Source organism: Brachyhypopomus gauderio, chromosome 1 (genome assembly GCF_052324685.1).
Source record: "Brachyhypopomus gauderio isolate BG-103 chromosome 1, BGAUD_0.2, whole genome shotgun sequence".
Classification (NCBI taxonomy): domain Eukaryota; kingdom Metazoa; phylum Chordata; class Actinopteri; order Gymnotiformes; family Hypopomidae; genus Brachyhypopomus; species Brachyhypopomus gauderio.
In genome coordinates, this window is record NC_135211.1 from 29,347,645 (window position 1) to 29,364,336 (window position 16,692).

At 43.8% G+C, this 16,692-nt stretch overlaps 1 protein-coding gene across 6 annotated transcripts in view; it reads right to left on the reverse strand.

Moving 5' to 3' along the window:
- Window positions 1–1,791: 1,791 nt before the first annotated feature.
- Window positions 1,792–16,692, reverse strand: part of LOC143516331 (uncharacterized) — a 65,000-nt gene continuing 50,099 nt past the window's right edge. For 4 of the 6 annotated variants that reach the window (XM_077007910.1, XM_077007905.1, XM_077007887.1 and 1 more), the window contains 12 exons: window positions 15,774–15,923; window positions 14,343–14,429; window positions 12,401–14,203; window positions 10,131–10,181; window positions 9,352–9,687; window positions 8,710–8,835; window positions 7,740–7,853; window positions 7,201–7,248; window positions 6,264–6,359; window positions 5,866–5,946; window positions 5,648–5,764; window positions 1,792–5,268 (listed from right to left, as the gene is read on the reverse strand). In XM_077007910.1, the coding sequence (XP_076864025.1) occupies window positions 5,263–5,268; window positions 5,648–5,764; window positions 5,866–5,946; window positions 6,264–6,359; window positions 7,201–7,248; window positions 7,740–7,853; window positions 8,710–8,835; window positions 9,352–9,687; window positions 10,131–10,181; window positions 12,401–14,203; window positions 14,343–14,429; window positions 15,774–15,923 (3,015 nt within the window). In that variant the 3' untranslated portion in view covers window positions 1,792–5,262. The remainder of the gene's footprint in view (window positions 5,269–5,647; window positions 5,765–5,865; window positions 5,947–6,263; window positions 6,360–7,200; window positions 7,249–7,739; window positions 7,854–8,709; window positions 8,836–9,351; window positions 9,688–10,130; window positions 10,182–12,400; window positions 14,204–14,342; window positions 14,430–15,773; window positions 15,924–16,692) is intronic. The other 2 variants (XM_077007893.1, XM_077007918.1) reach the window with 2 other exon arrangements.

Sequence of the window (16,692 nt, forward strand, 5' to 3'; positions counted from 1 at the left end):
TGGGGATGTGGGGCTGCGGAGATGCTAAAGCACCCCCCCCCCCCCCCCCCCAGCTCTACCTCCCTGCAGAACTTTCCTTGGGAAAACCAGAATGGAGAGTGACAGATACAGAGTACTAATGCAGAGGAAAAGCCCCCTAAGATAGTCGGTGCCAGGCAACAGATGTAGTTAACAGCCATAGATTACATTGTTGACTGGCATTGGCTTCTACCAAGACGACACTGTTGCTATTATTATCTTGAACCTCCCCATCCCCCACACCCACTACCATCTGACTGCTGATTGGCTGACTGGAGTTCTGCTCCTCACAAGAAGATCCAGGTGTGAAAGCCATGGCTAAAAACGCAGAAGAACTGGGGCAAGGTGAACGGGAATTTCACTTCAAAATCACACTGTGCACGGTGAACACAGGGAGATGGCACTCTGAGAACAGAGGAAGAACATGCTAAGATTGACCTTACTGCTGATAAAGCCACATGGAAACCATTCAGGGTGCCTGTCAATCACCCTCTTACAAGCTTTTGACCAGCAACAGCATTTATTTGCTTCTTGGCAGTCAAGATCAAGCATCCCTGGGTTCACAACAGGGAATCCTGATTTGGGTGTGTGTGTTTGTGTGACAGTGTGTGGTGATGACACAACAGGTTGGGGATTATATGAAGCATGGTGTGCCACTTCCCAGCAAACGCGAACGAGGAAGCAGTTCCACTTAAATGGGGGGACTGTTTATGATGCAGGAAAATTGCTTTATCAGTGTTCACATCAGAAGAGGAAGACACAGAGTTCTGTTGGACTGAGAGTTCTGATCCAGGCTAAGAAAGCTCAGCAGTGCTGATTCAGCCAAATCCGTGTCAGCTTTAGCACTGAAGCATTTGTGATGTGAAGCATGTGATGATTAATGTAGTTTTACACTATATCAGGTAACATGCTGTTGAATACCAACAAAGAATGCATTATGTAAATACACTGTAAATCAATATTAATGTTATAGGATAAGTGACATGATTATTATCAATATCATTTGCATTGCAAATTAGCCCTTTGCTTGCTACAAGAACATTTTTATTTCTATCTTTTTATGAGTTCATTAGCTTCACAGCAGTATACCTAAGTCACCAAACTTACATTTTTAGCATGACAAACCTGGATCCTGGTTGAAACCCAGTTCAAATTAAACTCAAGTCTCTCCTCTACTGAATCTCTCCTCTACTGAGACATTTTTGTCCACATTTCTACGGCACGGCAGCTTAATTGAAATGCCTAAAATTAGAGATTCTCAATTAAATCTGGATAGGTTCCGATCTACAGCAATCTGTTCAGGTTCGTATTTCTCACTGGCTCTCATACATCGCCAAGGACACATGGGATTTAATGACAAATCGCAGCAGGCTCCAGTGAACATACAAAATATTCAATATTGGTTTCGTTTTTGCTGTTGTTTCTATTGATATGTCGTTATTTGGTTTATGACAGGATATGTAATGACATCCTCAACATTACGTTTTAATTTTGGCTTTAGGTTCGTTTCAGGCGGTTCCGTGCTGCCATCTGGTGGCCATCTTGTAAGCTGAACACATACAGTACAGTATGGCCTAAAGTAAAAACGGGTTAGTGTCTTTGTCTGCAAAATGTTCTGTTTCTTTGAGAATGCACTCTGTGCTCCTTTGTCTTATGTTAGCACATTTGTTTCATCGACCACATTTTAAAATTTCATTATTCACCCAAATTTTAAAACCACAAATGTACTATTATGAAGCTTACGTTAATCAAATGCAAAAAAGTATATCCAACTGTCAATGGATTTAGACATTTATTGACATATTCATGTATTTCATTTAGATCGAATGCAAACACAGCAAAAAACCCAAAACAAACAAACAAAAAGAAACACCACCGGGCACTAGGCAACCATGAGAGAGTAAGAGAGGAGGGGAAGGACAGTGGCGTTGGGGAGACTGGCGCTTCGTAGCGTGTACGCGGTATTAGGAGCGGAAGCCGAGGCGCACTCCCGTGGAGCAGTAGCTGGCCCGGGCCGCCGGCACCGCTCGGCTGGCCTAACCGCTGGAGACACATACAAGGACGGCGGACAGGGGGTCGCGCTCGACCATCACGGAAGCTTCCCACGGAATCCCGAACGCCTTCCTTCACAACTTGCGTCATGAGCCACGATGCAGAATGGAAGAAACTCTCTGTGCAAGTAAATACAAGGCACTTAGCCTTATTCCAGTGCAACGCAGTCCTTTAAATCGCCATTGTTTTAGTGGATCACATGCAACACCATTGGTCCACTGCCTGAGGTGGCAGTGTCTGACAGTAAGGCACCCAGTATTGGTATGACGGTCCCTCCCGTTTAGCACTGTAACAGTCCTTGCATGTGGAGTCTCTGTGATGGTATTTACATGTACATGTAATTCACATTACATGTAAATTGCATTTACATATTATAACTAGATTGCACATTTGCCATTTTTGCTTTAGAGTAAATCATGAATATTCTTACATTTATGCAACCAGATCATTCTTTTCTTTAACACACCAAAACAAGTAAATAATAGCTTTAAAGGAAAATATTTTTCATCCAGCATGTTTTCAGTGCAAGACTGTGGAATCTTGCATTTTAACATTTCTACACAAAAATAATCAACAACCAAAAGCTTTAATAGTAATCAGAGACTCCAGTGATGACAGACTAAAAAAAGAAGAAATGATTATCTAATAGAGTTTTTTTCACAGATACAACTTGAACAGCAGATCAGACACACCCAAAAGGTCTTCCCGTCCCATAGAGGGTTGGAGTGAACTATAATAAGAAAGTACAGCGCAATGGCTACAGAAAGAAAGAAATGTAAGTAGCTCAGCTATTAAAAACCATAATTGTGTTTTTAGCGATGGGCAGACAATGCCTTGTGAAGTGATTGGGGCTTCTTCTGATTGTTCTAATACAAGATTAATTGCATTGAAGCACCGAAAGCCAATAACAAAATAGTGACACCTGGTGGTTTTCAGAAATTATAGCAGCCATAGATTCAAAAATGCACTGCACTTCAAACTATACAAAACTCCATCGTTTCATATAGATTTGATGATCCATATTGATAGTTAGTCACTGAATTTCGGCAGTAGTGAGTTTAAAATAATTGTGTCCCTTTTTATGCGAAATATAATACATAAAAAGTTGCAAACTATAGGCTACTACTTGGAGACTTAAACATTTCTTCCCCCTTTTGTTTTCATATTTTCCACATTTCAAACCTGTTCTAACTTATGTAACTGTGAAACAGTCCCAGCCCCATCCAGTGTTTCAGTAAAGTCTGACACTTTGGACGTCTTTAGTCAAATGGTCACATGGTAAGAGTGACTTTAATTACCTTCAGTACTCTGTGATGAATCGGTGTGCTTCGCATCAGCGACACAAGCTTCGAAGTCTCTGTAACAAATGTACCAACACTAGTGGTTTTACTGTGTACCTCTCAGATGTGTGTTGACCGAAGTGTATTTCAGTAGAAACATTCCATTGTCTCTATGCATTGTTTCTTAGGTGGGCTAGTTTTAAACAATGCATAGAGACCATAGCATTTGATAGCGTCTGTATTGGACAGCAATTTTATATAACATATTTAATATGTAATCTTGACTGTTTGGAGCAGTGTGTGAGTACACACAGCATCTGTAGAGACAGGGCTGGGTTGTAAGCTATCAGACTGTAAGGCAGCTTTATCTGAAAAGGTTAGCTGCTGTCTGACCCTCACACCATGAAACCAGGCGTAGTCAACATGAGATCAAAACAGGGAGAGTACTGGGAGAAGGAAAACCCCAAACATCACATCCACAATTAAAATAATTATAAATACGTTATTTGTATTGAACCCATAGAGCATAACTTAAAATATAGCTCAAAACAAACAAGTAATACAAACACATTCTTATATGGAAACATTCGTAGATAAAACATACATAATTTTTTTATAAACCGTCTTGTAACCAATATAAATGGTTTATGTGGCCTGCAATATATTGACTCACTGGAGGAGAGTGTTAGTGGGAATGAGAGGGTAAACGTGGAGACTAAACAGGCCTCTATTAATTCTCAAGAAGCAATTAAAGAAAGAAAACAGCAACCTTGAAGCTCTTGCTATGCACGATGCACAGACGCAATTCACATCTCAGTATGTGTAGTGGAAACTGAACTGATATAATCCACTTAGAAAAGGTGTCCACATTACTGTTGGTTAATAGAATGAGACGTTCTCTGGTAAATTCCTAAACTGATGCTGTCGGTTCAACATAACTCATGAAACACTTGATGCATTGATGCTCTATGTGTTTACTGCTCCTCACCAGCTATTCCAATCATGCATATGTAATAGTCGATAAATATACTTAATTGTAATTAACAGGCAAACACTTGACTTTTGTTAACTATCATTTTAAAAACCTTTACAAAGCTACAAAGAGAGCAGTTGACTACATTTGTCACACAGGTGACATAAAGCAGGAAAATGGCCTCTTGTGCCAGGGTTAAGGGAGAAGCTGTCTGCCTCCATCTGCCTCCACCTGCCTCCACCTGCCTCCCCTCTCCTGCCTGGGCTGTCTGCCACCTGCTCTTCTCCTCCACCCATCGTCCACAGTCATACAGGAAGCAGGATTGGGGGTTGTGGAACCTTCACCATGACCCTCAGCACCTCTAAACACGGCCAACACACGAGCAGGTAGAGTTATGAGGCGAACCGTCACGCTCTCGGAACGGACAAACCGTGAGAAAACCTCAATCGATTCTTGGGCAGAGAGCTGTGAGAAACACGCGAGGTCCTGCACAGTCAACCACTTCCAGAGCCTGCGCTCCGGAGTTGCTGAGATCCACAGTTAACAGGCTAAACGGGGAGCCTTAAACTTTATCACCATTACGATTGTTTGATCGTAACGATGTCGAACACAATGATGGCGACGCTAGTGGCAATGTGAGTAGCGTTAGCTAGGCAACGTGTGAGTGTATTTTCGATGGCAGGTACAGAGTGAACACTTTTTTTTGGGAGGGGGGGTTAGTGACTGGTCTGCTGTGTGTGACACAGTGTGAAGGGTCACGCTGGGCTTGGGGGGGGGTCTCTCAGACTGCACGTGATGACTGAATGGGCTGGCGGGATGCAGGACTGGTGTGTGTCGTATACACTGTTCAGTAGAGGTTATTCTCTCAGCTGGGTGGAAGGAGGGGCCACTGAAGGTCAGACTTCTCTCCTCACTCTGATTTACGATGTCCATCTGCAATCAGGACTGTACACACACACACACACACACACACACACACACACACACACACACACACACACACACACATAACATTGAGTCAGCATGCAAGGTGAAGTCACTAATGCTAAATGACCTCTGACAGAAGCAACAGTCTATTACTACAGACCTGAACTATATTCGGCTAAATCTGTGGCTAGTTGACACAGAAGGGATTTAAAACACAAACAACATTCCAAATGCTGGTATAAACTCAGGATTACAGATTCATCTAACAATCCTCTGCAGAAATCCATGTGCTAGGAAGATACAGTGTAGTAAGAGGCTGGCATGACTTCACTTCCTTTAAAGCTCAGATTCACGCAGATGGTCCGTTACGGGCGCCGCAGCTGAGTTTGAGACGCACCTCAGACGTCCTGTGTTTCTCCTCGGAGGAAGACTCTGTTTCCCTGACGACCACTGCTTTCGTAACAAGCATGTCGGGATGCTGCTGTTTGGCCTCCTGTATTGCGATTGCCAGAGCCTGCAGGGAAAGTGACATGTGACCAGTGCAATGGGGACGAGATCCTACAAAAACTCCACACAAACACCACAGTTTCACTCCAGGCTGAGTTTTGTTTTTACCTGATGCTGGTCCACAGCGTCATCTCCAGTGATGATGATCCTCTTCTCGATCCTGGTTTCTGAGTATCCCCCTTTAACTGTCTGCAGAGGAAACGGACCAGAATGTTTATAAATATACTGTACGTACCGACAGACTTGATGGTACCCCTATCTAATCTGACAGTGTGAACACTGGAATCATGTTAGAAAATGCACCCTGCACTACAAAAAAAAAAACATTTTACCACAGAAGAAATTCTGGAACAGATGGAACGGTGTCACTGCTGTTCAAATATTTTCACACGAGTGTTTAATCTAAAAATCTCACTGACACATCACCAGCAGGGCATGTCCCACTGGAGGAAAACCCCAGCTTTTAAGAGTACTTCCAATTCATACTTGTTACCAACCGATGTTACCTTGGTGACTTGAGTTGTAGTTGCTGAGGTAACGTTTTCACTGGTGATGGTGAGGGGGGAGACGACGGAGGCCCTGCCCGCAGCACCTGTCTTCACCTGGAAGGAGCCAGACAGCAGGCACTGTTTACATCTTAGTTAAGCACAGGGGCTGTCCTGACATGGCTGCTGCTACACAGTACTGGAACAGAACGGCCAGGAAGATGGCTGAACAGGATAAAGAATTTGCTAAAGCAATAAACAGTAAACGAGTTTTTGCTAGAATGTCTGGGTCTGGCTTTGTGTAGTACATTTGGTCTTTGGAGTTGAGTGTGTTTGGCCTTTGTGTGGTGTGTTTGGGTTTTGTGTGGTGTGTGGGTTTTGTGTGGTGTGTGTTTGGGCTTCGTAGGGTGCATATTTGGGTTTGAGCTATGTGCAACGTGTGTTTGAACGTTGTGTGGTGTGTGTTTGGGCTTCGTAGGGTGCATATTTGGGTTTGAGCTATGTGCAACGTGTGTTTGAACGTTGTGTGGTGTGTTTTGGGTTTTGGGTGTCTTGGGATCTTCGTAACACTTTCAATTGGTGTGTTTGTGTGTGTTTGTGTTTTAGCTGGTGTGTGTTTTGGCTTTGTGTGGTGCGTTTTTGGGTTTTGTGAGGTGTGTTTGGACTTTCTGTTTGTATGGTGCATGTACTTAAAGGAGCTTAAATACCCACCATGCAAACCCAAATACACCAAACCCAAATGTGGGGTGTGTCTGGGCTGTTTGGGGTGTGTGTGGTGTGTGTAAGGTGGGTGGGGTGTGTGTGGGCTGTTTGGGGTGTGTGTGGTGTGTGTGGGCTGTTTGGGGTTTGTGTGGGGTGGGTGGGGTGTGTGTGGGCTGGGTGTGGTGTGTGGGGGCTGGGTGTGGGGTGGGTGGGCTGTGTGGGCTGTGTGTGGGGTGGGTGGGGTGTGTACACTTACAGGGGAGCCGTTCTCTCTGGCTTCCTTGAACCCGATCTCCCTCTGAAACTAAAACACACAAGTGCCAGTCAGTTTGATCAGAGAAAAAAAAATCACATATTCTATTATTACTATTATTATTGTTGTTGTTGGTTGCAGTGGCTCCTTACAGCACTTTAATTAGGAAGCAGTATTTCTAATCAATCACTAACACACAAAGTGTAAAAGTGTCTTAACAGTAGAGGGCAATGGTGAACCCTAACTAAGCTCAACAGTTCTGCCCATTGAACTGTAGGGGGCAGTGTGGTCGCACCAGAAGGAAGAAGCATGTCACATATCAGCAGGGGATGCGATTCTTGATGTCGTCTTTTAATAAGACCAGCACTGCCATTTCATTCACAATACAATGTCAACACAGTGTCACCCCCCCATACACACACACAAACAAACAAACATAAACAAACAAAACATGGAGAAGTGAAGGTCTGAGCCTGTACTGGTGCATGTAAAGGCCTGTAGACGGGCTGGTCTTCTGAGCTCAGACTGTAAGGAGAACGTACCAGATCTCCCTGCTGGGCCTGGATGACATCACCTCCAGAGACCAGCCTCTCTTCACAGTTGACATCACCTCCACTCATCTCCTGCAGAACTCCACCTGCCTCCGGCACAGACTGCTGATGCACACGCATGTCCACATTAGGACACTGAATATTCACCTAAGAGTCTAGTCCAGTGTCCTAACTGTCTTTTAGACACACAAACTTAGTCAAGAGTTCCTGAAGCAGCTTCAAAGATAACTGCTAAAAATAATTGCCTTGCAATCGGGCTTGCAAGATGAATGGCACAGGGAATGCTGTGATTAAATTTTAATAAGACACCTGTGGGGCATACACATGCAGGCAAACCACACACACACACACACACACACAGGCAGGCAGGCAATCCAGAGACACACACACACACACACACACACACACACACACACACACACACACACACACACACACACACACACACACACTCACACACACACACACACAGGCAGGCAATCCAGAGACACATACACACACACACACACACACACACACACACACACACACAGGCAGGCAATCCAGAGACACATACACACACACACACACATGCACACACACGCAGGCAATCCACACATGCACGCACGCACAGAGCTTCTGGAGGTTAATGGATAGTCCTCCTTCTTTTATCTCATTAATTTCCTGTCGATTTTCTAATTTCTTAACACTGTAATCCTGCAGCAGTAGAAAATACTGATTGCCAGAATCAGGCGTAACATGGGAAACAGTTGTAGGAAAATGTAACCAATCAAAACATTCCCCTTTCTGAAATTAGTGCATTATGTAATACATTATGACTGAAATTAGTCTGTTATGCAATGATCAAACCAATACAGCTCAGTAGAGCTGATGAGAGTCATCATCACAGACCTTTAATATCATGTGATGAAATGTGTTTCATTTTTACAGTAAATCGTAGCCAATCAGAATCTTCGCTCACCTGATCTGGAAAGTCTTCAGCAGAGTGGACCACATCTGAGTCGTCATCATGTGAACCCAAGCGGGGCTCTTTCCTCAGTAGATGGGCAACAGTCACAGCGTTGGGGTCTTTTCTGGCAACGGGAGGCTGGGAAGAAGCAGGCAGTTACAAGGCCATCACTTTAGTGCATGGACCCCAACACTCGCTACCATTACTTTGAATAATGTTGAGTGTTGTTGATTTCAGTGTAATCCCAGCAGAACAGAGCATGATACATTATTTATGAATAGTGTGGGCTGCAGGCATTTGAAAGGCGGATCTAAAGTGGAGTACTGAGTAGGAGCAGAGAACAACACTGTTTTAAAGTACAGGACAAACAACGAGCAATGAGAACAATACAAAACACATAAATCAAACAAAAACACGAGAATAGAAAAGAATGCACAGTGAATGACAGAGGGAACCAAAAGACAGGAACATAAAAAACAAATATATAAAAACGGGGAATGGTACAATGTTCGAATGCTATAAAAAAACAAACAAACAAAAACAAACAAACAAAAAAAAAAACCATGGTGGAAATGCAACAAGAAGAGAGTCCTAACAAGGGTGTTTCTGAAGATGACATCCACAGCAGGGTGAAGATCGAGCAAAGCTGCTTACAGGTTCCACTTCCTGTGGGCCGTACTCGTCCTGTTGCCCTGCCCCATGTGCTCTGCCCCCATGCGCTCTTTCCTTCCTGGGCGACCTATCATGTGGCCCCAACATGGAAGCGGAGTAGTAGAACCCAGAGGTGTCTCCAGGGTCCTCGGTGCCGCCCTCCCCCGGATCGGCCGCGAGCACATGGAGGTCGGCGGACATGGAGAAGTCAGCCTCGGCCTCCAGGCTGGAGGTGGAGCTGACTGTCATGCTGGAGCATTTGCGCTCGATGCCCAGGTGGGCGTCCCTTGCCACCCCGGCCGCCTCCCGGTCGTCCTCACCGGAGGAAGGCGGCCGTCGCTGCGGGAGACAAAGGGAGAGGAGGAGCAGCGGCGTGGGATTAGCGATGCTAATCACTGGGTGGGGTTAGTCCTCCAGCGACACTAATCAGGCGCTGGAGGCTGCTGGAGGAGGAGCAGTTGTGGCTCCTCTTTGTGCTGATTGGTCAGTTTATGCCGTGAAGATCCACTGAGTGAGCAGAGCAGGAATGAGATGCAGATGTGGACGAACATATGGCACAATAACCCGGATGAAATGCAATGGAACAGATTCACAATTACAGAAACAGCAAGCCCCAAGGACATGACGGGCATATGAATGTGGGCCAGTGGAAATTCACTTGCGATATGGTCAATTCAGAACTGAAAGAAACATAAATGGGAGAGATGCCATTAGGAAAATGCCATGCAAAAAGAAACAGAAAGAATGCACCGGTGGCCATGAAACCAGAGAATCTGAAAGACCTTGACTTCATCTAGTGTGTCTTCGTAAATGGCAGGAGTGGACAGGGGCTCCTGTAAAGGTAGAGAGCAGAAAGACAGCAACCTTGAGTTAGTTCCACTAGCGCAGAACTAACAGAAAGACACTTTATGACATGCATAATGCAAGGGAAGGTGTTAAGTGGAGAGGTCACAAGCAGCAGGACTAGAAGTCAATAAGTAACAGGCAGGACAAGAATCATTCAGTAACAGGCAGGACTAGAAGTCAATCAGTAACAGGCAGGACTAAAAGTCAATCAGTAACAGGCAGGACTAAAAGTCAATCAGTAACAGGCAGGACTAGAAGTCATTCAGTAACAGGCAGGATTAGAAGTCATTCAGTAACAGGCAGGACTAAAAGTCAATCAGTAACAGGCAGGACTATAAATCAATCAGCAACAGGCATCCAAATAATTTTAATGGATCAAGGAGCTTTGCGAGACGCTTATATTATGTGGATCACTTGTGTCCTTCGATTCTCCAGAGAAGTCTTAGGAATGCTCAATTTCACTGATCAGAGTAAAGAGGCAACTTTTCTGGATTGAGTTCAAAATTGCGTGTTTTATATTCAATTTTTAATTGTAATTGCAAATTTCACATGCAATCATTTGCTAAGCAAATGTTGAAACCATTTATCATTTCTAATCTTTCTGAATCACCTCACTGGAGACAGTGCAGGGCCCAAATTATGTTTTATGTCCATCTCAGATTAAAGACATCTCAGATTAAATAGAATGGAATCAACATTAACATTTAGTCCAAAATAGAATATATGCTGTGATATTCCATGACAACCAGTGGAAATGGAACATATTATCCATGTCAACAGTACACTTACAGCATTACCAAGACTATAAACGTATCATATTAACCAAAATCCAACCAGATTTTATGCTTATATAGAGGACTCAAAACAGGCCATTTTCCAAATGTCAACCGTTGGTCAAATAGTGTGAGCTGCTACTTCTAAAACTGGGTGGATTTACAACAGCATTTTATATCACAGTCATATAAGCAGAAGCATTTGCTAGTCACTTCACCTGCTCTGTGGCAGGTAATCAAAACAGTCAGGATCGATGTGATTCAAGGGCCCGTCTATACACCCGCACGGATTTTGACACAGTCCATGAGAATAGACTGCTCTCACATGCTTCTCACTTCTCGGTGCTGTCACTGACATCACGCCATGCTGCACACTTGCCAATGTGTCCCTGAACCTCCACGCCTTCCACGGCAGAGGTGAGATAGAAACCGTCAGATCTCTGCCCAATTCAAATTCCTTTCATTCCATTGCCAAAACAACCTGTTTGCTCCTAATAAATGTGTGAGAAATCTGAGTGTGAGAGGCAAGAGGAAGATGTCCCACGGGAATCATCAACTTTTTCAGCCTCATAAATGCACACATTTGTGTATTAGTGGTTTTATGCAATCCTCATGCAGTAAACATTTCGCTTTATGAGTTAAATCACCACATAATGTACCGTAAAATAACAGTTGCTCAGTTTAGCTTTAAACTAGAAACAAAAGCCAATTATTTGTTACAAGTTTTTGTTTTGCAAAATTTACGTCCATATTTAGGCATGCAAATTCACTACATGCAATTCTAAGAATATAATAATAGGCCTAAAATTTAAATGAGCATCACTGTTTTCATACAGAAACATCATGGATAAGAAATGGCATCCCAAGCAAATTTCCATATAGTATTTTAACGCAAGGTCACAACCTTTCAAGGAGCCATTTCTGAACTCACTGACTTCTTCAGCATAAACAGCGTTTGCAACAAACAGCACTGGAGAAGTCGTGAGCATGTCAGTCATGGCAGAGTGCAGGAGCCTGGGTTTCCTTACAACACCTTCACAATCCAGAGCTTGTACTCGGTTGGAAGGAAAAACCACGGCTTGCAGTTGAAGAGAGGGGCTATCAAAGAAAAAGGCCAAAAACCTATCTTGGAGGTTTGGCTAAACTGCAGGAATGTACAGATGCTGATGGCACAGCAGACGTCTGTGGTGAGAGCGCTCAAGCCTTATGACAGGGAGACAGGGCTTCCAAATGGAGAAATGGAGACAAAAACAGAAAACAAAAAAACTGCCAAAGCTAATGTGGTCTTCGCCAACCCCTCTCTTCACAGATCGGAGGAAAATCGAAAAGAAAGTCACAACAAGGAAAATGATGGATGCTCAAGTCGATCGGAAGCTCATGCGATGCCTTTTGTTTCCAATGACTGAAAAGCAGAAGCGGCCATGTGGAGTTACCCCGTGTGTTCTCCGAGTGGCTTCCAGGGCAGGATCTCTGCTGGCACTGCGGCTGCTGCGGAGAATCAGACCCGATTCCCTGGCCTTCTTGGTTTTGACTGGAGGAGCTGGGGGAGCACTCTTCTGGAGCACGATGGTCCTGGATGACAACGGAAGAGCATCTGCCATTCCTTCGACAGACTGGCGGAAATCTTCACACTCTGCTCGGCTGGAGGTCTTCGGTTCTTCTTCATCGTGAACAGCCTTCGCTTTTACCAAGTTCTCACTGTAGATTGTTGACTGTTGCTCATAGACGTTGTGGTCCATCGCAGATGACACTGACTCTTCTTGATCCGTGTTGGTTCTGGTGGAAGTATGCAAGGAGCTTGTATCCCTGTAATCAAACCTATCAAACTGTCTCTCTAAGGATTCATTCATGCTATATCTTTTAAACTGTCTCTTCATCAATTCAGACTCTTCCCCAATATCTATGTCATCTTTGTACAATTGACTCTTTGCTCTCTCAGATTTTAATGGGACGATCCTTGTTATTTCTTTATGACCATGTCCTGTAAGCCTTGATCTTCGCATGACCTCTTCAAAACTCTCTTGTTCAATGTTACTGATCTTCTTCTCGTGAACAAACCCCATTTTCTGCTTGCTGTCAATTCCAGGCTCCGTTTCCTTTTCACGGTTATCAATCATTATGACTTTCGCGATCTCAAATTGGACCTCAGACCTTCTCTGAAGCTCAGTTTTTACAGGTCCATTGACCTTGTCAGAGACTTCCTGCTGATCTTTAACATGTATGTTCTTTGCTTCCATTGATGCTTTCCCCCCTTGATCTTGTACTTTATGTTGGGCATCATCAAACACTGACTTTTCTTGAATGGTCTTCTGTTCATCTTCTTCTGTGGTTTTGTTCAACTCCTTGTCTTTTTCCTCAGTCAACACATCTGAGCCAGCATGTTCATCTTTCTTTATCTTCTCAGGCAGAGGCACCAACCAGCTCTCAGTTCTTGAGGTGAACTCACCAGAATAACTCATTTGCATCTCCTCTTTCATTGGAGTATTATTGTCTTCATCCGATTCCTCACTCTCCTGCCTTATATTCGATTCCTCAGTTTTTGTCTCATACACAAACTCTGGTGACATACCCAAATTCAAACTCTGTGGTCTTCTCTCCCGGCTAAATTTGCTTGAATGATGTTCCACTTTTACCTCACTCTTAAAAGCATAAATGTCTGCCTTTTCTGGAGATGCCACTGTTGCCTTTTCTGGAGATGGCTCTACTGCCTTTTCTGGAGATGGTTCCGCAGCCTTTTCTGGATAATGTTCAGCAATTTTCTCTAGAGATGATTCTGCAGCTTTTTCTGGAGATGACTCTACAGTCTTTTCTGGAGATGGGGCAGCAGTCTTTTCTGGAGATGGTACTGCAGTATTTTCTGGAAATGTTACTGCAGTCTTTTCTGGAGATGGTACTGCAGTCTTTTCTGGAGATGGTTGTTCTTTGCACACAGCGGAATCCATTGTCAGATGTTTGGGTGAGGTCTCTGGTACTTTATCTTTTTTTGTTCTGTATTTCCTTTGCTTGGAATCAGAAGGCCAGTCTTTTGATGCTATCTTCTGGGATTGGAAACTGTCCATTTGGACTTCTTCACCATCCTCTCGAATCACCTCAATATGTATCATCTTTCTTTCCAAATGTGCTCCAGCAACCAAAGGCGGTGGAGAAACATGGATTCTCCTCTTATCTTTCTCTTCCATTTCATAATCTTGTTGGTAATCGTTTTCTTTTTCAATCAACACCCATTCCTCAGAACCCTATGTGTTGGTACAGATGGAACATCGTTAGTTTTGCTGTTGCAAGGGCCAGACTAAGTTCTCTAAAACTAATTATAGCAGACATAATCAGGAAAGAAAGTTTATTTCATAAGGGTTTAAATATCTGCAATCAAACAACCTCAGGAGAAGTCACCATAGTCTTCTGGATGAAGCCTTCAACGGAGAGGCTGTTTACAGGCTGCCCTCCCCTTGTTCCAACTGCCTCCTGATGGTTGGTCATTGCCAAGACCAGCAGGTCAAAGTGGAGAAGAGTAATTAACTATCAACTTACCATGCAGATTTTACAACTTATGTTTAAACTGGACACTCCGTCAGGCCTTTTCATGAAAACAAGCCTTCACATGCAAGCAAGTAATTATTAGAAGTTTTTTTTTGTGTGTGTTTGTAAAAACACAGTGTTTGGCAGCTGACTCTGGTGACTCTGAAAACCCTGTCAACCAACAGTTAGAGGCATGGTTTCCTGTTCCTTGAACTGCATATTATATTCAAAGAAATTTAAACATCAAACACTTTGAAATTCAATTGAAACATTTTCTAGGTATAGAGGTCTTATTTCCAGTACAAGGTAAAAACATATATAATGAACATCAAGGCACCAAACCGTCTAATATGGGAACATCTTTTTTTTGTCAGGAGATTAAACAAAGTTGATAACCTGCATGAATATAGGTAAGTCATAAATAACAGACTAAGCCAATGTGGAAAATCTTATCTGATCTTAATGGTTTGACCTGAATGAGATTCAATTCAATTTCATCCCCACGGGTCCATTGTTGTCTGATATGAGTCAGGCCTTCCGCGATTACCTTGCCAGCTAATCGATGTGACAGCGCGGGATTATGACATGTCTTTTAAAGGCAGGATGCAGTAAAAATCCTTCATGCAAAATTAATGAAGCACGGTCTTTCAAAGGCCCTTGAACAACTCACAAGAACTCATCAGCTTTCTTGCACGCAAGACTTGACATTATGTGAACTTGAGTGTAAATGACAGGAAGCAGTTTAAGTTCAGAAATGGCATTGGTTCAATCATTTCACATGCACCAAAATATTGCACCTGTTTGATATTTCTAATTTTACTAAATAAATATGACTTCATATGTCAATCTGAAGTCTGAATTACAAACATTTTCAGAGCATTTACAGATTTTTTTTGGTCTGAAGGGAAAAGCAGCCAGTGGAAAATAGCAGAAAATAAATCCAGACAGAGCACTGAACTTTGACCAGCAGAGAATATCCTAACCTTTCCCATGTTTCGTATTGGAAAAGCAGTTTCACAAAAACAATATATATCGTATTTACAATGGAACATATATTTCGCTCTCAATCTAAATTCAATGACAGAAAATGCAGTTGGTTGTGACCATATAACACTGTGAAAAGGAACCACACATTCCCATAATAATTACACATACACTCACATGGTAGACATAATAATAATAATAATAATAATAATAGTCAGCTCTGTAACAAAAACACTGAGTCAGTTGAAAAGGCATGAAATCTGATGCAGAGGGGCTCTCGTCCCGTGACTCTAAAGCCATACTCACAGCCTTCTTCTCGGGGGTGGTGCCCGGGGAACTTCCCGATAGCCTCTTTTCCCGGTTCACCAGCTTGCTGTTGGGCTCCTTGAGGGCTCTCTTCAGCTCGTTGATGCTGGCCTGGTGCTTCAGCAGCATGTCCTCTGACTTATCCAGGAACTACAGAGGGATGGAGATGAGACAAGACGAGATGATCTCACCTGCTCTCGGCCCGGGGACGCCCGGCATGTGAACGTGAGCACTTTGAGTGAGAGGCCTGTGGCTGGAAGCAACCAGGAAGAACTGTTACAGCGTTACAGTGTAGGAAATGCTTCTGCTCTTGTCTGTGGCACTACACAAACAGATGTTACGTAAAGCACAAGGACCATGGACAGGAAGGAGTAACAGGTACCTCCTGCTTGTGCCGAGGTGTCGACTCCATTTCCAACTGAGAGGTCAGGGTTGGGGGGGGGGGGGGGGGGGGTGTAGGAAACAGGGCAGAGAGATGCAAGTGTGTTGGACATGGAACATTAGGGAGAGAGAATACAAGGTCATGAAGAACAAAGGAGAGAGCGCCCCCTGGTGGCACGGATATGAACACACAAAGACACAAAGAAGGGCTGGCTGGAGGACCCACAAAAGATGAGAGACGCAAGCACAACGAGTGAGAGTGAGTGAGTGAGAGAGAGAGAGAGAGAGAGAGTGAGAGAGAGAGAGAGAGAGAGAGAGAGAGAGAGAGAGAGAAACCCACTCCGCTTGCATGCAGGCGGGTGTGGAATTATAAGCAATGAAAGGTCTGAAAGGCTTCCCAGCAATAAGTCCGCGTCTCTGCCTCTCAGAGGGATTCTAATCCGCAGCTTCGGATAAGGGAATGAACTAATTTTTCCACCATACCAAAATGACGCCGGGTTCGGACGGCGGCACGTCACCCGCCGATGGTGACGTGTTG